The following is a 23,209-nucleotide window of genomic DNA, read 5'->3' as shown; positions in this document are numbered from 1 at the left end:
ACTGAAATTGCTAAAAAAAAAAAAAAAAAACTTTGCATAAAATAGTCTTCACCGAGAGTTAAGTATTTCGTTTTATAGTTACTTGTTGAGGACATAATATACTCAACAAATATTATAAATTAAGTGTAAAATTTGAACTGGAAAGAAGTTTAAGCATTTCATTAGAGCTCAAAAATCAAACCCCATGCACCTAAAAGTAATAGCAGTTTATTAGGAATTCTTCCCTTTCTCACCTGTGTATCAACATACTGGGGATCAGTAGTTTGGATGAAAGTATACTACAAAAGGAGCAAAGGACACAGACTTAGCAGGTTAGAATATTCTGGCTTATGCTAAAAAACAAAAAGCCTTTTTTTTAAAACAGACATGCAACCACAAATTTCTCAAGTATTTCAGACACTTGGTTCATCTGTATAACAAAAAAAAAAATGCATTTGACTTAGAAATAGAAAACCCTAGTTTTCTGTAGTTTAGTTTTTCAGATTTACACATGCAAATCATATATTCAGATATTTTTAAATGGGAAAACAACTTACTTTCAACAACTTAATTTTTCCAATAACACGTTACTACGTTAAAAAGATGTGACAGTACATTCATTTAATCTGGCAATTTTAATTTCAACAAATACATATTAACAACAAATTAAATCCTATTGTAAATACACTTCTTTGTTATACCACGACCAAATTTTCTAATTCTAGCGGAGGCCACAATGAAATAGGCCAAACATGCTACCATTAAAGTTTGTTGGGATGAGATTGTAATAAGTTTACTCAAAGTATTCAAGTTCTAATTTTTAAGGTGCTGTAGAGAAACAAAAGATTTGACTGTATCTAAAAATATGACTGTTTTGATCTTAAGCTATACATTTTATTTTTATCTAACTGATTAAGACCTGCCTCTTAATGAGGCACATTTTTGGCATTTGTGTAAATGCTGCTACATAAAAGTAAAAATAAGAAAACGCCGTGATAGTAACATTCATAGCTTTCATAGAAAAATATATATTCCCTGAATTAGTCGTATCAAGTGGTCATTCAGTATGAACTGCAATATTATAAACAAAATTACATCAATGGACTCTAATTGCCTATTTCCAACACTCTACTTCAGAACTCAATAATCAATACCTCCAGCTGAAATTCCCAGGTCCTCCTAGTTTGTTTTTGACCTTTGGGGATGTGAATTGTAGGGACTGGATCTGGGTAGAGTTGTTGCTTCACTCAGAAGTCAAATAGGCCCATTAGCACTTCCTTTGGAAAAGTGCCTGATTGTTTTTCCTCATGACACCATAGTTGTCGTGGTCTGAATTTTTACACTATAATGTAGAACCCTTAAAATTAATATCAGGTTAAGATTTTGAAATTTGTTCACTCCAAGTTCTTCCTAGCCTGTACACTTCCCGTTATATTCTTCCTCTAAGGAATCATGACTTCAAGGCCTTGCATTCTGGAAAGGAATAGTAGTCTTATAGCAGGCCATTTGTCTTTTCTTTCCACCTCTCCACCTACAGACTCTGCAATCTATTTCCTCCTCAGAATTCCCTAGAGCACGTGTCTGTACAAGAGCTGACTGGGAGGAACCCACTGGATTATGGCTTTTAGAAAATTCCTCCAAAGATGTCAATAAGGGAGTAATTTTAGAGCTGGGAGCGGAATGTAACTGCCAGTTTACTTGTGTACCAATTGTTTTCAGATACCACTTCTACATTCTCATAGTCACTATTGTGCATTTTCTTTCCAGGATCTGAACCCCCTTAAAAAAAGCATTTTTCTATTAATATCTTCTAGCTCTTTTTCACTTTCAGAATTTATGGTTGTATCATCCTCTTTATAAACATTCAGTAATTTTTTCTTAGCCGCAGCAGAAGCATTTCGATGGGGCAGTTTTCTGCTACTCTTCCTAATCCAGACATTTTCTGGTCCTGAGATCGTTTCTTTTAGATTACTCATTATCTTTATTTTATTTGCAGCAACAGTAGCACATCTGCGGGGAACTTTCTCAGGTACCATTTTTGCTTTCAGAGTTTCACTAGGCATCTGCACTGCATCCTTCTGATTATGCATACATGTTCTCATTTTTGTATTGGGTTCTCTGTCTCTAGGAACAAATTCTGAAAAATGAGTGAAAGTTCATGTAAATGCAAAAATCTTGTAACACAAGATTTTACTACTGCTAACATTCCTCAACAACACTCATTCGGAAACAATAAATTTAAAAGTTATATTGCTAAATGATAAATTTTAAAATGTGATACTAAGGGCTTGACATTGATATAACCTTACATTTGCTTATCTACAACTATAAGGATGTCACTTAAAACAGTAGCAGACTTGTAAGAATGGGGTGAAAAGTTCCTTCAGCATCGGCATCATAAAGCTGCTAATCTAAAAACATATATATGAGCATTTTACATAATTTGAATTACTAAATCTTAATTTCATTGTCCCAGTATTTTCTGACCTAGGTATGTGACACACATGAGATTCAGATTAAAATTCTAAAAAATAACACTTAAGAGTTGCTTTAAGGAACCAAAAAGTGCAGAGTGCTATGAGAACACAGACTGAAAACCTAACCTAGCCCAAGGGATCAAGGAAGGCTTCCTTTAAGGAAGCTTTTAGACGAGAGGTGAAAATTGTGAAGGGATTTGCCAGACAAAAAGCACTCTGGAGAGTTAAGTCCTTCATGCAGACTAAGACAGTTTTCAGAGGGGGCTTGAAATCACACGAGCTGTGCACAGTCACATGATGCCAGACCTACTACTCCGTGCTGACCAAACTTAGGAGGGCTCAGATATGTTTATTGTTACCAATGTCTCAAAGCCAAATTTTCAAATTTCACAAACAAGTCTAATTAGTACTCTTCTAGAACAGAAGTGATATTCCTTTTACGTATCTGAAGTTCACTGGCCCTTGAATTTTAGGTCTTTCTTGCAGCCATGAACAGTCAAACTATCTAAAACTGCCTTCATGGTACACACCAGTCTTGATGGCAGTTTGTTTTGTAGGACCCTGCCTGAAGTTTCCAGACACTTAGCATTCAAAAGGTCAGGCTGTGGATCACTGAAATAACCAGTTGATATCCTCCACCCACACTAGACTTCCGGAGGACTCCACCACATTCTTACTACTAAGTACTAGAAAATGAGAGCTCTTTTAGTCAGATACTATCAAATAACACTATTACTCTGTAGCAATGAAACTACCAATGCCAACCTTCTGAACTTTTTCTTCTGTGAAGATGTTTGCCCTTCTGTCACTAAGCTGACTGAAGGGCAGATGAGTACAGGTAAAAACTGCTTCTGTGGACTGACCTGTTCATACAGCTAGATTAATGAGGCAGGCCTCTGCCCTCACAGTGCAAGCACTTCAGATTTTTCCGTAAGTCTATGAAACTGATTTCACACTTCTCCAAGATCAGTTAAGTTCTCCCCAGAACAGGTTAGGAAATACTTTATTCAAAGCAACTCTACCACATACACATCAGTTCCTTTTGCCAATTAACTTATGTGATTCACGTGCTTTTCCAGTGAAATTCCATTTCTAAGGGCACTATGTTTTGTTCAGTCTTCAGTCTCCAGGCATTGTAAATGGCATTTTACCAGAGTAAGACGCTCATCACAGCATTACTCTCATGCAGCATGCCCTTACCTCCTTCAGCTGGGCTCTGTGGGAAGAGAAGTGGCTTAAAGTGCAGTGTGTTTACCACTTCAAAGACACTTTTCTTGGGAATTTTAAAATTATGAACTAGTATCTCCAAGAAGTCAACCCTATATCCAAAATGAATCTTTAACACATTAAATCAATGTTAGCAAATGCTAAAATATAAATATGCTACAAAGGGTAAACAAAAATTTTAAAATATGCAAAATTAAGGTGAAATTTGCACTTTATAGTAGGATGAGAATATACTATTATCAACTAGCTGTACCATTTGCATTTGGAAGAAAAGAATAGATAACTGGTTCATTCCCAACAACCTACTCATCCAGTCGAATAGTAGAAAAAATTCTATTTCAACTACAATTTGTGACAAAATGCTTTAAGTTGCAGAAATTCCATTTTGATGTGTGATCAAAGTACCTATACTGACAATTTAGGAACCTAGTAAATACTAATTCTAACACATTTTAATAAATGTTTATTTGTCATCCGGAATAATGGAAAAGTTAAGATTCTGCAGAAGAAAAAAACCAAAATCAGGTTTTTTAAAAATACTTTTTAAGGAAATTTGAACTTCAGTAACTATGCCCAAAGGAGGGAGAATTTGTGAATTACATTGTACACAGCAACTCTAACTTGATAAAGCTGAATCTCTTAAGTCTTAGACAATAAAACAGGAATTTCATAGAATAAGGATAAAAACATTCTGAGGAAGACAGAAAAGTGTGGAGAATTTTTTTAAATACATACTTTTAAGTCAGTGTTTATTACTGAAAACTGAGTAAATTATAAAGTGCTTTATTCTCAAGAAAACTACAAAGAGTTTAGAAATATATATAGGATATTTCAGGGTTAGAAGTCAAATTTGTGTGTTAGGGTACAAGCTTAAGAACTCTGGATGTTGCTGCTCTAACAGTACATTTGTGATGATGCCATGTAATACTAAGAAGTCAGTAGAATCCCACCAGTCCTACTGTCTCAGATGATTCTTGTTTCAGTCACGTGTTCACAAAGTCATTGAGTGCTTGAGGACTGTTGTTTTCCTGGAAGTGATTCCCTATTTGGGTATGGCAAGAACACATCAGTGGTGTAAAACTGTACATCTGTAGTAGCACTCCATGATCATTTACCTGGATGACCACTTTAAATTATAACTCACAGATATGTGTGTATTCTAAGATGGTGTCTGTGGTGAATAGAAACCTGGATACCAACGTAACAGTTCTGACTCAACACAATCTCTAGTTTCTACATTTTAAGGATTAATCATATTCTAATTAGACTTTTTTAATTTTTAAGCTACCTTATTTACAGAGTCTGCACAATATTTCATCATACAAAACTGTTTTCCTAAATTCAAAGTAAACTGCACGATTATTACAGAAGCATTACAAAATTTTCATCGGCATTTTTTAAATTGGAGCATTTAAAATAGATTTGAGAATGAGAAAAGAATGTCTGACTCAAAATGAAAACATACTAGCCTCTTTCCTAAACTCCTAGAATCTTGACATTATTGGTTGCTGTGGTTGGTGGATAAATCAAATCCACAAAGTGGGTAAACCCTCTAGGTGCAAGTTATAAGCTCTCTCAAGCAAGCCTTTTATCAGAAAAGACTTGAGATATTCTCTCCTGTCTGCGCTTCATTGATAAGCAATGAAATGACCCCAAAACTCAGAAAGCAAATAACATTTACCAGTGATCTTCATCCCTCCCAAAGCAGAAGTTTCCAAAAACATCCCATAAACTGAAGTACCCCAATGGCTATAGAATAAAATGGTTTCTGTAATTTGCTGTGTTTTTAAACAGTTCCATTTTCTAGGGGGAGCTGGTAACACTGCAGTATGACAGCATCAGGTCAAGAGACTGTCAGAAATAATTCCATGAACTAGTTCACTAGCTTATTCATTTTTAGGGTTCAGTTTACTCAATGATGGGCACCACACAACTCTGAATTTTTGTTTTTATTCTGGAACTACAACTAATCTAGCTCATCACAATACAGTTTTCTCTCACCCCTAGAAAAACTCAGATTTACGATGGCTATTGCAATTTTTAATAAAAATCTCATAAAAACCTTATTTTGAAATATGAATTCAGGGACCTTATACTTAACTGCTTAATTTGCTTTTTAGAAGCAATACCGTAAGAGCATTTCACACTAAATGTAGGCAGAATCAGAAGTAAATACTTGTTTTCAATCTACCCTATTACTGTACTACTGGAAAGAAACCAGGCCACAGACAATCCAGTGGCAAACCCCTTTTCCAGCAGGGCTCCTGACTCGCTTCAGTTCCCCTATCCAAGCTCGTATGTAAAACAGCCCTCGCACCCCTATATTCTGCCTGCATGAAAAGAAATTACCAGTGGAAAAGAGGTTGGGGAACCACTTGGGACAAGTCTGGAATTAACCAGCTAGAATGTATTTGGCTTGGAGTAGTGTTTTGTTTTGTTTTTTAACCCTTTTGCTTGTTAAGATGAAAATGCTAAATTTACTATACCCCATTTAAGAACTGACAAAAAAAATCATCTAAATGAATAGATTAATTTAGAACATTAACGATCTTATGTGAAGTGGAAAACTAAAGATCTGCTTGACAAGCTCCTGTAATTTTTTGATTGGGATTTTGTAGGTGAATGTATAGTTGCAGTCCAAGGATTCACACTTAGAAAATTAACTTGAATATATTAAAAATTAAAGATCCGTTTAACTTTTACCCACTGATCAAAAAAGGCAATTTTTTAAATGATTTACCTTGTAAAACAAAGGGGTAGAGCTGCTACAGTCCATCTAGGCTCTATATACTGGTCATCTCATTTCAGTTAGGTCAATTGGACTGCCTCTTCTCTTTGGCAGTCTAAAATCTCATTTAAGGGCTTTAATAAATGAAAAATCTTACCTTAAAACTGACATAACTAAAATATGACCAGAAATACCATGGCATTGATAATTAAATTCAAACTAATGGTCTTGCCATACTTGAGAAACAGATGTATAGTCTAGTTATTTACATGTTGCCAAAGATAGAGCCTGCAGATTGGTAGAATCCAAATCATGTGACTCTCACCCCTCTCCCATCAAATCTAGAAAGCAATTCTTGAGCAGACACCAATTTAAAGGTATTTTTCTACCAATTTAACAATATATTAGGAACCAGCTTGGCAGATTATGAAAAAGGTAAACATCTCTTACTTTTGAGAATCCCCATGTATCCTTAGGCAACATCGCTGTTAATTTAAAAGCCTTTAAAACTTAAAATCATAAGACAACACAGCCCTTAGCATTACATACTTTACTTTTCAATCCTTACTATTCACAGTTTGAGCTAGGGATTAACATTTGCTAATCTAGTTGGACTCAATTTTTCCCACAACGCTCTATTTTCTCACCTAGCTTTGACAAATTTATTCCTTCGCTTCCCAAATACTAGGATAAGAGACAGTCTCAAACTGTTAAGTTGCAAATTTCTTAGGGTTTCTGCTTTATTATTTCCTTGATAATCCACAGCAGAAATTCAGAGGTATAACTTCAACATTAACAGGTGAAAAGTTCTACAATGACTTGTTGCACTCCATCACATTAAAATAATTGAACTATGATTTCCATACAACATAAGAAAACTACAGTATTTGGTGACAACTGCAAGATACCTGATAAATAAATATATCAAGTTACTATTCATGAAAAGAATGGAGCTGGTTATTTCAGCTATAAAAGGGCAAAGCAAAAAGACCATTTTCTAGCCATTTAAAAGTTACTCAAAAAATTGATACAATGGAGTGGAAAGGAAAACAAAAAAGATGGTAAGCACCTTCAACAGTGTTCTTGCATTCTACTGATATACAAACCTCTGCGGTTTCAGTTGGCACAATCAAGTTCAACTTGTACTAACAGAAAATATTAAAATTCTTCCTATTTAGTTTTTAATATCAAACGGGGAGGTTAGTAAATTGTTTTCTGATTCTTCTACAAATTCTAGAAGACAGAGGGAATATAGTGTGCACCCCTTATTATTCTAAGTGATAATTTTTACTTACGAGGTCATAACGAGTGCAAAGGGCTTAATGATGCATTTTATTCTTTACTTTTGGTCAGTAACACCCTCAGATGGTATTTTTATTGGTTTTATATCCCCCTTTTCCATTTGTCCTTCTGTTTTGAAGTGCTTTTTCTTAAAACTTAAGTTCTTTGCCTCCATTTTCTTATAAACCCAATTTCCTCTTTAGGTGCAACTCTACTATTTGAAAGGAACCTTTCTGTTGTAATTTACAAGCTGTGAGTAACTGCTATATCATTGTTTCCAAGGATTAATAAACTGAGAAATGATTTAATCAGATATTTGCCACTTAAAAAAAGGGAGGCTGACCTTAGGAATTATTTGAATATGGGATAAACTTTTCGTTTTATTCATAAGTTACTTCACATTGTAAGTATACCTTTTTAAATAAGGAGGACACGAAAAAAGAAAGCTTTGTTAACACTCATCTATCTTGTGAATGTTTGAAATCATTTTTCCTTTATGTGCTTGGTAAAGTGAGTCTTTCCAAGAAAGCAAAAATCAAATCTGAGTACTTCAAAGCCTTTAAAACCATAAATGAATAAAACCATAGGACTTTGGACATACACAACCAAAGTAGTTTTTGTTTTTCACATACACCATTAAGTTGAACTTCAAGTGCAGTGGAAAGGTACAGCACTTATTTCTGGATCAGTTCACATTCAAATTATAACCCTTTATCTTTTTCTCAGAATACTACAAACTGACCCTAAACATTAAAGTACACCTGTGCATTAAATCCCTGGGCATTTTGCATAACGTAGAAAAAAAAAGCCAAACATGTTCTAGTGCTCAATGTAAACATTTTTAACTATTAATGATTTATTAATTTTCCTTAAAGGTACTTAGGAGTGTGTGTGTCACATATTCAAAGTTAACCTTAGGAATAGCACCATAACCAAAAAAACCCATAAAAATTATTTTCTCCATTATCTCTGTTTTATTTCATAACTTGAGAAGCTACCATTGTCGGCTATGCTTTTAAAGACATCAGGTCCATTCTTGCTTCTTCTGATGAAACCAAATCTGATTAAAAACCGAAATACCACTTCTGTATGCAAGGGTCTATTTTGGACTGAAAGAAAAAACAGTAATTGGATGGCCAGTCAACGACCAATTAATGCAGTCCAAATAATGAGAATAGTTCTATTAATGAAGCCTGTCAAAATATCGTTTTAGCAAAAGAATGTATGTACTTGTGAAGGTATTCCATATTTATTTATGGATTTTTTTGGTACCTCTTTGCAAATGATGGTAAACATGGAGTTAAAACCTGAGAACCGATTATAAAAGAGAAGGTTAAGAAGAGTTTAAATAAATTAATGGATTAGACATCTATCACCAGTTTTTAAAATTAGCGAAGTAAAAGGCATCCCATTAGTCTTTTCAGTCTTAGTCAAGGACAATTATCATGAATCAATCTGTTTACTATATACTTAACACAAGCTCTGAGAAGAAAAGCATCATAGTTCTGAAATGGTGATAGCTCTCTAAGCCACAAATGAGAGGAGGTTTCCCACCTATCTCAGATGATAATGTCCAAAAACATCCTTCCCCATGCATCAGAGTAGAAAGAAAATGTATCTTCTACTATGTCAAATGGAATAGGTAACTACAAAATAGGAACACTTCAGAACATTCTCTAACATTGATACCAGTCTGATGCTTCGCCTTGTCTGCCACTTCAAAGATACACAGGAGGAAAGGTTTTGTCTGAAACCAAACACAATTAGGGCTAATAAATAACATTGTCTAATATTGATACCAGTCTGATGCTTCACCTTATCTGCCACTTCAAAGATACACAGGAGAAAAGGGTTAATTTTGTCTGAAATCAAACACAATTAGGGCTAATAAATAACTTACAGGTGGGGTACTGTAACATATCCCTTACCCACTAAATATGTAAACCATTTGAATCAAGTCCATCTTCAGGCACAAACAAGTTAGGAATGGCCATCTACACTGGAGTAGCATAACCTATCAAGTATTTGGTTAGAAAATAAGTACTATTTGTGTGATAAAGTTTCACTTTAAATGGATTATAAAATTATTTTCCCACAAAACATGACAGTTTCTTATATTTGGACTAGAAGTCACTAATAAAGATACATTTAGTTGCCCCAGCAAAGAATGCTTAGGATTGCACATGGAAGCAGTAAACTAAAACAAAGAGATGGAGAATGACATTTAGCTATTTTCCTATATAGATAAGATTTGCAATTGTACTCTTAACAAAACTCACCTCTACAATTGGAATACAGATGGGGGAAACCTACATATTAACTTAAACACTCTTTTAGCCCTGTACACTCTATTAAAGAACACACTTCTAAATCTAAGGCACACGAATTCCTCTATTTCACAGAGTAAGATTATGGAAGAGCAAGATTTTGGTTAAATCCCTTACAATGGAAACCAGGAGATCTTGGACAGAAGACAGATTATATAGCATTTTGTTAGTGCACAATTTAAAAGAAAATGCTATGACTATGCTCTGGTCCTAAAGGTTTAAAACATGCACTCAAATCATTAAAAATAATTTACCAGCACTTTATAAATTCAAGTTTATAACATAAAAGTGACAACGTTTTCCTTAAAAAGAAAAAACCCAACAGCACTTGGGAAGAAAATTAGAAACCATTTCAGTGAAAATGACCAGATCTGGTATAATGCATTCTACTCAAGTAGCCAGGGAAAGAAAAAAAAAAAGTGGTAGGTACCTCGCCTACTAATCATGGTTACACCTCCCATGATTATAGTGTCAGTATGCATGTATTTATGAAGAATCTGTAAACATAGATTGTGAAATTGTTATAACTACTATAGAACAGGGGTTAGAAACTACTGCCTCTTTGACAAATTCAGAAAATAACTGCATGACACTTGCTGCCATGAAAGTAATGCTCATTGGTTTTGATAACCAGGATGTCTAGTGTTTAACATATTTCAAACTCTTGCTATATGTAGTCAAATACTGTCAAAATAGATCTGCCCCCAAAATGAAGCATATTTTGGCACCTGTGCTGAATGCTGCTACAAAGACCAGCAAGTGCAAATAAAAATAACAGTCATGGTTTAGTCACATTCATAACTTTTCATAGAAAAATATAAATATATTCCCTGAATTGTAAGACAAAGAAATAATTTTAACAGCCAGCTTTCACCATAAATTCCAGTCCATTTCCTCTTAAATGAACTGGCTTTCCCTCAAGGTCATAAGGTGCAACCATTGAAATCTAACACATTTTCTAAACTTCTGTCATCATCCCCATCATGGTATCTCACAGTCCTTCTACCCTGATTTCTCGTTTTTATTTTTGAACGTCGAAGAACTCTTTTAGATTTTGCATAGTCCAAATCCTCCCAGTCATTATCATCCACACTTAACCTAGGGCGTTTGCTTTGTCTTTGACGTCTCACAGTTTTAGATAGGTTAGCTGTAAAAGTTTTACCTTTTCTAACTACTTTTGCTTTTCCTTTCGTTTTCCTCCTTTTGGTTTTTGTATTATCAGTACAGTCAATATCTGATTCAGTTACAGATCCCAAATCTGATGATTTGGAACTAGTATGAGGTCTAAACTTTGAATTCCCAGTTGTTTCAGAGATTTTCACATTTTCCAATTCAGGATGCGATCTCTTCCTTTTTACTTCCTTCTCTGCTGCTTCCTGTGAATCATGAATCACTTTTGTCTTACTAAAAGGAGCCTTTCCATAGGTCCTGAGTCTTCTGCCATTCCACCTGCGCAGCCCATAATTCAGTTCCACTTCAAAATTATTCTCTGCAGTAGCTTTTTGTGCCAAGGTTGACTCTGAAGAAAATGTCCTATCAGTCTCACTCCCTGGAATATGACTTTTTGAATCTTCTCCTGAAGATGTAACAGAGGAACTTTTTCTTTTAGAAGGTGCATCTATTTTGTGAATATTGGTATGCGTGTGCTTGTGTTCTGAATTCAACATATCTTCAGAGTCTGAGTCTCCATTTAGAGCCTGACTAAGCACTTTTGTACTACCTTCGGAGTCAGGATCAGGTGGCTTTCCTTCACAGGCATACTGTTCACTTGGTACTTCACAATGTACACTTCCTTCACAATCACTCAATTTCTTCTTGGCTGTAGTACAAGCAAGATGGAGAGGTTTTTTCCTTCCGTTTTTGCTTCTAGTGTGCACATTTTCTAAACTGACATCTTCTACATCACTCATGAGCTTGATCTTACTGGCAGCCGTAGCTGCACATCTTCGAGTAATCCTCAAGAGACCTGTTCTGGCTTTTGATGATTTCTTAACCACCTGTAAACTACTGTCTGAGTCACTGGAACAGACCCTTTTCCTGGAAATTTTTCTGCTTTGTCCATTGTCTTGTGATGTAGAATCTAAAAGTCAAAGAGCAGATTTCTATTAATCTTTTGTAAGTCTAAAGGAATTATATGTTCAATATTAAAAACAAGTTCAGAATTCGTATTAATTTGAAGGGGGTATCGCAGTGAATGGAATGGTACACACCTCTTAGTATAGTCATATGTTGCTCAACAGCAAGGATACGTTCTGAGAAATGCATCGTTAGGCTATTTCGTCTTAAGCAAACATCACAGAGTGTGCTTACACAAACCTTACAGTACACCCTACTACACACCTAGGTTATATAGTATAGCCTATTACTGCTAGGCTACAAAGCTATATGACATGCTACTGTTCTGAATGCTGCAGGCAGTTGTTAAACAATGGTAAGTATGTGTCTGTGTATCCAAACAAAAAAGGTAATGCACTGCACTAGGACTTGAGGACAGCTATGATGACTTCACTAAGCAATAGAAATTTTTAACCTTCATTATAATCTTATGAGACCACCACTGTTATGCAGCACATGACTGTACTTTAAAGAGTAACTTTTTCATCCTCAGCACCATTCACAAATTCAACACATTCTCATCAATAACATCCCATGATCTTGACACTATAATATTAACAAGAATACAACTAAACTCTGTTTACCATAGCAATAGCATATGCAAAGTAATCACTTAACACTCAGCCTCTCTGAAACTCCCCATAACTCCCCAAGCTCCAATCACACAATTACTTTTCATCTTAGTTTTAGCTGTCTTCTGCCCTACAGTATTTTTTTATCAATCCCATGTACCAGGAGTACAATCTTAATTCAACAAGTTATTTCACCACTTTGTGCTCCAGTTATTACCTGTAAAATGAACAATAATGCTAGTACCTACTTCATAAAAGAAGACTAAACTGCTTATTAATGGAAAGCGTTTAGAAAAACTTCCTAATAGAAACAGCTCAGTAACCGTTTTATTTGCTATTACTAACATCTCTTTTAAACAGTCCTACCCTTTTTGTCTACTACTTAAGCTGTCAACACCATAGCTTATAAATGTGCCCCTCTCTGCTTTATTCAAGCCCATCTCTAATATAATATGTCCCCATCATCAATACAAGAAGTGCAATCTTCAATGGACATAGTTCTTAAGGCCAAGATTGCCTGTTAGGTGAATAAAACTATACGCAATAAAAAGTTATGCATGCACATAAGAATATAAAGGATGAACAGAAAAGGCTAACACAATGCATGGGAGGGAGAGAAACAGCAAAGAGAAAAAAGTTTCAAGGGAAACTTTTTGGGGGGGGCGGAAATCAATGTGTGTAAGAGAAGTAAAAGGATGGTGAGAGTAAATCAGTGAACAAAGATAAATGTTTTGAATTACCTTTCATAAAATTGTTTGGTTTTTCTTTTTTGTCATCATCTGAATCTAAATCAGTTTCACATCCATGATCTGAGGAACACTGGGACATAGCAATAGGGTCACAGTTCAGATTTCCTGAAATTGGGTTCATTTCCATTTTATGACATTTCCCATCTTCTCTGTCTTGCTCTTCAGATTCAGAGTCTTCTGAGTCACTCAAAATCTTTGCTTTTTTAAAGAAACTCACATTCTTGTGAAATGTATTGTATTTCCTACCACCAGATCTTCCTGGTTCAGAATCTGCTTCCTCTGAGATGCTCTCTGCCTTAAGTTTCTGCACAGACATTGATGGGCCAGCAGTTCTGCTACATGCATGATCTGAATCATGACTTTTAGAGTCTTCCTCAGAAGATTCTATTTTAAGAAATTTTGTTTTTGAAGGTGCTGGAGTATGGGACTTGTAACCATTAGCATGCCAATTTTTCCGGGCTACCCGCAAATCACTTTCTGACTCCGAATCTCTGTTTTCAGATTCATCAACATTACTCTGGGCAGCGTGAGAACTGGACACTGGTAATGGTTGATTTTCATCTTTTAGCTCCTCTTCTTCAATTTCTGACTTTAAGCTCTGTTCATCTTCAGAATTATGTAATAACTTTTTTCTAGCTACAGCAGAAGCATTGCGGTGAGGCAGCTTCCGACCAGAACAGACACTTTCAGAGCTAGAATTCTCTTCTACATCACTCATTAGCTTTATTTTATTGGCGGCCACAGCAGCACACTTCCGTAAGACTTTTCGGTTATTTCCAGCTCTGGCTTTTAGAATTTCACCAGTCTCCAATGAATTGTTATCAGAATCACTTAAATAGACTCTCTTTCGAGTGGCTTTTCTGCCACATCCGTTTTCTAATGAAACAGGACCTAGAAATAAGGTTAACAATAAGATTAAAAAGATTTTCCTTATTTCAGCATTTTCAAATGACTATTATTTTAATGATTTCTTCACTTTTTTTGGGGGTGGGGAGGAGACGGAGTTTCGCTCTTGTTGCCCAGGCTGGAGTGCAATGGTGCGATTTTGGCTCACTGCAACCTCTGCCTCCTGGGTGCAAGCGATTCTCCTGCCTCAGCCTCCCGAGTAGCTGGGATTACAAGCACCAGTCACCATGCCTGGCTAAGTTTTTGTATTTTTAGTAGAGACAATGCTTCGCCATGGTGGCCAGGCTGGTCTCGAACTCCTGACCTCAGGTGATCCGCCCACCTCAGCCTCCCAAAATGCTGGGATTACAGGCGTGAGCCACCACACCCAGCCTTTTCTTCACTTTTTAATGCCAAAATTCATTTCCTTCCTAAATCTAAGGAACCTAAAGGACATTAACTTAATCTTATGTAGATGCATTACATCAAGAATCTATTCAATTTATAACTTTTGGATTCTTTTGATATACATTCCATAAAAGTACTACTGAGTATCTTACCAGTTTTTCTTTGAGCAGCTCTAGTTCTGGTTACCCTGAGATTGCTGCTTCTGGACAGCCCACTGCGTGACGAGGATTCACGAGCTCTGGAACTCTCTTTGCTTTCCTCAGAACTACTGGAAGCTGACGATGACAAAGAGGTAGCTAAAGAATCTTCCATTTCACTTTCTAGGAAAAATAAAGTGTAGTTACAAATATTCTCCTGTCTTTACACACATAAGCAAGCAGTTCATAACATTACTCTGAATATTACATAACATTACTACAAAAGCAGATTCCTAAAATGCTTAGAATGTATTTTTTAAAAACCATTCCCAAAAAAAGCGGATGAAATTTGGAGTATTAAAAGGTACATAATCAGCATTCCAAATAAAGTTTTTAATTCCATTCCTAAAAATAACAGATTAGTCCTAGTATAGATTTACAAAATATAGTTTATGTATTTTATAAACAGACTTCCAATTAAAAATTTAATTAGCTACAGGCCAGGCATGGTGACTCACTCCAGTAATCCTAGCATTTTGGGAGGTGGGTGGATCACTTGAGGCCAGGAGTTCAAAACTAGCCTGGCCAAATAGTGAAACCCCATCTCTACTGAAAATACAAAATTAGCCAGGCGTGGTGGCAGGAGCCGGAAATCCCAGCTACTGGGGAGGCTGAGGCAGAAGAATCACTTGAACCCAGGAGGCAAAGGTAGTAGTGAGCCAAGATCGTGCCACTGCACTCCAGCCTGGGTGACAGAAAGAGACACTGTCTCAAAAATAAATTAATTAAATTAATTGGCTCCACATCTACTTCCTTCTGTGATATCAGACAGGTATTTCATATAAAAAAAGACACGAGCATTTCAATTCCAGCATTTCAGAAGACATAGTTTGCATGTCTCACCATCCTTTTACCCCTTCCTAACAGCACAGTAAGGTCATTTCTGTAAGCTACACGAGAGAGAGAGTGTGAGAGGGAGGAAAAGAAAACTGGCTGTGATACAAAAATACTAGACACCAAATTGTGGTTCATCCTTTGAACTTGTTCTACTGTTTGCCCACCTCAGCTACTCCTGTCAACTCTACCATCCATCACCTTGACTCCCTGTTTCCAGGCTCTTCCCCTCCCTCTGCACATCACTGCCAAACTTAATCTTCCTGAAACATAATGTGACTCTACCACTACTCAATAAGGAACCCAACTCAGTAATCCAAATTCTTCTGCAAGGCTTGAAAGTTGCTCAACTTTGACTGTACTCTACCTGTTTGATCCTACTGTTTGTAACAGTCCCCAAAACGGTCTTTTCATATGCACAAAATGCATTCTTCTTTCCTTCAGTGCGTTTTCTCATAGTTGCTACTAAGCTGTAATGTGTCTGCTTATCCCTAGTGCCATTTTCAATTACTCCAGCATACTCTGATTGGACATTCCATGCTATGAACATAACCCTTAAAACACTGTACAGTTCTAATGTGACACACATGAACTTGTCTTTCTCCACATTTTATCACAGTCTACTTCCATTCCAAACTTTTATCTGTATGTGTATTTTTCAATGCTGTCAATACTATTTATTGAAATACTAGGTAATAGAAGATGTGTATAAATGATTCAATTATAATAGTAAATAGTATGCTATTGTCATAATTCGGCAAAACCACTCAGAGCAATACAGAAGTAGATACACAACACAGCCTCATTTGTACAATGTTAACAAAGGGTTAGCATCAGCTAGTTATGCTAGCAGATGGCAACAACATGAACAGTTTAGAATTTACTAGGTCATCAGCTTTGAACTTACAAGATTATCAGTACTTCTTAATTTTTAAATTAAAAAGATACAAAAACTTCAAATGCTGCACACCAAGTGTGAAGAATCTATGTATCACGTAACTGAAAATTCAATATAAATGTACCATTCACAAAGCACGGCACTTATGGAACATAATCGAATTGTTCCATGTTTATTACGTTTATCTCTTCCATTAAACTGTAAGTTCTTTCAGTGTCAAGGCCACATCTTTATATTTTCCTCTAAACCTCTAGTAACGGCCAGTGTTACACACTTGGGTTCTCAGCAACAAAATAACATAATATTTCACTTCTCACCAGATAATGTAGAACCATTTGTTATAGGTCTATTTCTCCTTCTTTCTGATGATTCTGCTGAATCTGAAGAGTCACCAGAAGTAACACCTGAAGAGATACCAGCACTTGTCTTGTGGGTTCCAAAATAAGCTGTCCTACTTGAGGTAGACTGGGTAGGAGAACCTACCAACTCAGGAATTATTTTTGTCTGAGATTTTAACCTCTTCTGCTTGAGGTTTCTGGCCAAACATATGAACAAAGGAAACAGTATTTAACAAAATACAAAGATAACTGGTTCACAGAGAATGACTAAATAGAAGTATATCATATTTCTTAAACTGAGAGTAATTTTATGATCAAAACATTAAAACATTCACTATTAACGTTTTATTCTGGCACTGATTAGTAGTAGTATTTCCTAACTCTAAATTTAACACACTGTTATTCAAATTTGGAGTAATGAACCAATGTTCCAAGTAAGAGTTACAGAAAATTATTTGAATACCTTACATTCTTTGGATTAAATGCTAAGAGGAACTGACATTACGTAATACAGGCGTTCATTCATACTACAGATTAAGCCTCAACAGCACCCAACTTTCTCCTCTCTCATTTCTATGTCCCTAAAGACAGAATATGCTCAAGAGGAGAAATCAACAAAACCTAAACAGGAAAAGTTAAAAAAAGGCATCAGAACAAAATGATTTTTGTCCCAAGACCAGACTATTTACATCTAACTGCACCCATTCACCATGGTTGGCCACTAGGCCAGGAATTATGAGAAAGGAGAATGGAAGTTTAAGGCATGTGAGAAATCTGGGTGAATGAATATTGAGATAATCCTATTTTCCTTTAAAACAATAAGAAATGGCTGAACATGCCTGTAATCCCAGCACTTTAGGAGGCCAAGGCAGGTGGATAAATTGAAGCCAGGGGTTCAAACACTAGCCTGAGCAACATAGCATGACCCCATGCCTACAAAAAATTTAAAAATTAGCTGGGCATAGTTGTGTACACCTATGACCGCAGCTACTCAGGAGACTTGTTTTAGCCCAGGAGCTTGACATTACAATGACATTATGATCACACCATGCACTCCAGCCTGGGCAACAGAGTGAGACCGTTTCTTTTTTTTTTTTTTTTTTTTTTTTTTTGAGACAGAGTCTCTGCTCACTGCAAGCTCCGCCTCCCGAGTTCACGCCATTCTCCTGCCTCAGCCTCCTGAGTAGCTGGGACTACAGGCGCCCACCATCACGCCCGGCTAATTTTTTGTATTTTTTAGTAGAGACAATGTTTCACCATGTTAGCCAGGTTGGTCTCCATCTCCTGACCTCATGATCCACCCACCTCGGCCTCCCAAAGTGCTGGGATTACAAGCGTGAGCCACCACGCCCGGCCGACCCTGTTTCTTAAAAGCAAAACAGCCTTTTAAGTGGTATCTAGACATTGAAGCTTAAAGTTAATCACAATTCTTTAAAGCAATAACTGTCTATATAATAAAACGCAAGCTTATAATATCAAAAATTTTAAATGCCATTAATAATCAAGGGAGAGAACAAAAGTAAATATAAGGCCGGGCACAGTGGCTTACTCATGTAATCCCAGCACTTTGGAAGCCCGAGGCAGGTGGGTCATCTGAGGTCAGGAGTTTGAGACAAGCCTGGCCAACATGGTGAAACCCCATCTCTACTAAAAATACAAAAAATCAGCTGGGCGTGGTGGTGGATGCCTGTAATCCCAGCTACTCAGGAGGCTGAGGCAGGAGAATCACTTGAACCTGGGAGGCGGAGGTTGCAGTGAACCGAGATGGTGCCACTACACTCCAGCCTGGGCAACAAGAGCAAAACTCCATCTCAAAAAAAAAAAAGTGATCTGATACCACCACCACCTACGAAGGGGATGGAAGGAAGCTATACTAGAGCCAAGTTCCCATATGTACTATAATAAAAATAGTATTAATATAAAATCTATTGTTTGCAATAGATTGAGATGCATAGGGTAGTCCCCAGAGCAACCACAAGGAAATCCCGTCAAGGGATATACTGCACAGTTGAAAATATAAATGGAAACAAACTAAACATTGCACAACTCAATTTTTATACTGTAACAACATAAAGTACCTATAAATGTGATATTAATCTAAACTACACAGTCAAAGAATATAGAATGTAAATTAATATACAATTACTGAGAAAGTTAATAAATCCTTCATTTTACATTTCTTTACAAATAATCCTCAGTAATACTGAGGTACATTGTATCAAGGGTACATTTTCCCTTACACAATCAAATGCTCAAAAGACCATACATAAAAATCACATTATTCTCTGCATAGCAGTCCCCAATCTTTCTGGCACCAGGGACCGGTTTTGTAGAAGACAGTTTTTCCACGGACTGGGACTGGGGCCAGTGAGTGGGCAGAGTTCAAGATGAAACTGTTCCACCTCAGATCATCAGATCATCAGATCCTCGTAAGGAGCACACCTCAGATCATCAGATCCTCGTAAGGAGCACACCTCAGATCATCAGATCCTCGTTAAGGAGCACACAACCTGGATCCCTTGCATGCACAGTTAGAACAGGGTTCCTGCTCCTATGAAAATCTAATGCACTCACGGATCTGACAGCAGGCAGAACTCAGGTGGTAATGCTTGTCTGCCAGCCAATCACATCCTACTGTGTGGCCCAGTCTACACAGGGAGCGGGTGTTGGGGACTCCGGCTCTACATTAAAAAGCCAATTCTTATGCAAAAATACAAATGATACTTTAAATAATCCTTAGTAAGATTTGAAAAAAATCTATAATTTTACATATTTAGAGAATTACAAACCAATGCAACAGCTCTATATTCACAGAAATGCTTTCAAGCTACAAAACCCATGACTAGTCTTTTCAGAATGTACAGTACTCTAAAGATTAAATAACACAGTGTGAAATTTTTAAAAAAATGCATACAGGCTGGGTGCAGTGGCTCACGCCTGTAATCCCAACATATTGGGAGGCCAAGGTGGGAGGATCTTGATCCCAGGAGTTCAAGACCAGTGTGGGCACCATAGCAAGACCCCATCTATACAAAAAATAATTTTAAAAATTAGCCAGGCTTGGTGACACACCCCTGTTATCCCAACTACTTGGGAAGCTGAGGTGAGAAGGACTGCTTGAGACCAGAAAGTTGCAGCTGCAGTGGTCATGATCATATCACTAGACCCCAGCCTGGGCAACATAGTGAAACCCTGTCTCAAAAAATAAATAGGGCCGAGCACGGTGGCTCACACCTGCGATCCTAGCACTTTAGGAGGCTGAGGCAGGCGGATTGCCTGAGCTCAGGAGTTCAAGACCAGCCTGGGCAACACGGTGAAACTCCGTCTCTACTAAAATACAAAAAATTAGCCAGGCATGGCAGCGTGTACCTGTAGTCTCAACTACTCAGGAGGCTGAGGCAGGAGAACTGCTTGAGCCCGGGAGGCAGAGGTTGCAGTAAGCCAAGATCACGCCACTGCACTCCAGCCTAGGTAACAGAGAGAGACTCCGTCTCCAAAAATAAATAAAAAATAAATAAATAGGCCAGGTGTGGTGGCTCACACCTGTAATCCCAACACTTTGGGAGGCCAAGGTGGGTGGATCACCTGCGGTCACGAGTTCGAGACCAGCCTGGCCAACATGGTGAAACCCTGTCTCTTCTAAACATACAAAAATTAGCCAGACGTGGTGGTGTGCGCCTGTAGTCCCAGCTACTTGGGAGGCTGAGGCAGGAAATCACTTGAACCCAGGAGGCAGAGGTTGTGGTAAGCAGACATCACGCCACTGCACTCCAGCCTGGGCGACAGAGTAAGACTCTGTCTCCAAAATTAAATAAATAAATAAAGCAAGCTTGCCATAACCAATTTACCTGATACTTTTGTTAGGCTGACTGTCACCTTTACAATTTTGCCGTTGCTTGAACCTCTGGCTTCTTCGAAGTTTTTCATTGAATTTTTGACCAATTTTAAAATCAGAAGAGATTTTCTTCATTTTTTCTTCAAATAAGGCAGATAATCTCAAGGTCATACTATAAATCTGCAAGGATATAAAAACAAAGTAGAATTACAAAATAGCCCTAAAAGTACTTAAGAAATAATAGTAATCATTGAGATCCCCTGCAGTGTATTATATCACTGCTTATAGGTAATGGCTGTCACCTGTTTCTTCTGTTTCCAACCCCCATCCCTTAATGACATCTGGAAGTAAGAAGTATCAAATACATACCTCTCAGATGATAAGTAGTCTGAAGTCAAGCATCTACATTCAGGACTTGTGTCTATATGTCAGTGAATCTCAACTGTTTTTGCCTATTCTAACATCTGTATGTACAAACCCCAAAATACACCCTTCTCCCAAAGTTAGATGGGAAGTTGATTGGTTTTAAGGCTGCTATTTAGGCTACAAAAGCGCTGTCTCTCTTTGGGGCGAGGGAACAAAAGCACTTTTATATACCAGTCTCTATCTGCAATGTTTTCAATGCCACTTAACTCTAAAAATGAAACAAAAATACCTTGCATCCAGTAGTAGAAAGTATAACCTAGAACGTTAATGCATATGAAAGATTTGTTTTAACAATGTTTACAATTAAATAACATCAATATTAAGTCTAATATTAAGTAATGACGGGGAAATGCAGTTAAAGCAAAACAGTTAATGTCACTGATTGCAGACACCAAAATATGTTGTAAGATAAAACAAGTATGTACAGAACTACTCTATCCTCCTCAACTTTCCTGAAAATAAGTGCAAAAGTCTAATGCTCAAAAGTTAAATATAAGTCTTGTGCACGGCAGTGGATGGCAAAGACACTCCAATACCAGAAAACTTTTCTAAAAAGTATGTGAGATATACGAATTTCTTACATGCTTCTCATATACATATATATATGCTCACAAATGAATGTGAAATTTGTTATACTTAATCTGAAATAATCTTTGACGTTATTTTCAGTATTTCATATATATAAATTTTATTCTGCCAGGCATAGTGGCTCACGCCTATAATCCCAGTTCTTTGGGAGGCCGAGGCAGGCAGATCACTTGAGGTCAAGGGTTCAAGACTAGCTTGGCCAATATGGTGAAACCCCATCTCTACTAAAAATACAATAATTAGCCAGGCATGGTGGCGCACGCCTGTAGTCCCAGCTACCCGGGAGGCTGAAGCAGGCAAATTGCTTGAAGCCAGGAGGTGGAGGTTGCAGTGAGCCAAGATCTCACCACTGCTCTCCAGCCTGGGCAACAGACTGAGACAGTCTCAAAAAAAAAAAAACCACACACACACACACAAAAACAAAACTCCAAAAACAACAAGTGTTGGCAAGGATGTGAACTGTGGCCTTTATACATTGCCAGTGTGAATGTAAAAAGGTGCAGCCAATATGGAAAACAGTGTAGTGGTTCCTGGAAAAGGTAAACATGAATTATCCCATGACCCAGCAATTCTACTCTTAGGTCTATACCCAAGGGAATTGAGCAAGGTTTCTGAGAGATATGTGTATTCCAAAATTTGCTGCAGCATTATTCATAATGGTCAAGAAGTAGAAACAGCCCAGCTGGCCATCGATAGATGAATGAATAAGATATGGTATAACCACACACTTTAATACTATTCAGCCATAAAATGGAATAAAGTTCTGATACATGCTACAACATGCATAAGCCTTTAAGGCATTATACTAAGTGAAATAAATAAGCTGGACACAAAAGGACAAATATGGTAAGATCTCAATTTTTATATGAAACTATCTAGGTCAGACAAATTCAGACACAGAAAGTTAGAGGTTTCCAAGGACTGGGGGTGAGGGGAAATTACTGCTTGATGGTTACAGAGCTTCTGTCTGGAATGATGAAAAAGTTTTAGAAAGATTATAAATATAAACAATGCCACTGATTCAGTACTCATAAAAATGGCTAAAATGGCAAATGTTGTGTTATATATAGTTAACCATAGTTTTGAACAATTGACAATGTACTATACCAAAAACCACTGAACTATAAGCTTTCAATGGTGAATTGTATGGTATGTGTCCTCAAACATGTATTTGAGGGGCGCAGGGAAGACTTGAATGAAATTTATTTTGTCTCTGAAAAGAAACAGTCTTACAAATGGTGACTTTGACAAAAACCCAAGCTTGGAAAAACGTTAGCCTTGAATGTTAAACTCATCCAGCAAGCAGTGTGGATCCTGAATCCAACAAAGAGTTCTCAAATTGAGA

General features: G+C 37.0%; 1 protein-coding gene across 6 annotated transcripts in view; it reads right to left on the bottom strand.

The window, feature by feature from the left end:
* Nucleotides 1–191: 191 nt before the first annotated feature.
* Nucleotides 192–23,209, bottom strand: part of BRWD1 (bromodomain and WD repeat domain containing 1) — a 129,074-nt gene continuing 106,056 nt past the window's right edge. For 3 of the 6 annotated variants that reach the window (XM_032175931.2, XM_058427926.1, XM_032175929.2), the window contains 6 exons: nt 20,864–21,030; nt 16,995–17,212; nt 14,901–15,068; nt 13,447–14,346; nt 11,182–12,099; nt 192–2,116 (listed from right to left, as the gene is read on the bottom strand). In XM_032175931.2, coding sequence (XP_032031822.1) covers nt 1,725–2,116; nt 11,182–12,099; nt 13,447–14,346; nt 14,901–15,068; nt 16,995–17,212; nt 20,864–21,030 — 2,763 coding nt within the window. In that variant the 3' untranslated portion in view covers nt 192–1,724. Of the gene's footprint in view, nt 2,117–7,121; nt 9,440–11,181; nt 12,100–13,446; nt 14,347–14,900; nt 15,069–16,994; nt 17,213–20,863; nt 21,031–23,209 lie in introns of those variants that run through there. The other 3 variants (XM_032175928.2, XM_058427927.1, XM_032175930.2) reach the window with 3 other exon arrangements.

The sequence above is a fragment of the Hylobates moloch genome, unplaced genomic scaffold, assembly GCF_009828535.3.
Source record: "Hylobates moloch isolate HMO894 unplaced genomic scaffold, HMol_V3 SCAFFOLD_14, whole genome shotgun sequence".
Classification (NCBI taxonomy): Eukaryota; Metazoa; Chordata; class Mammalia; order Primates; family Hylobatidae; genus Hylobates; species Hylobates moloch.
Note: the sequence above shows the minus strand (reverse complement) of the source record. Positions and strands in the feature narration are given on the sequence as shown.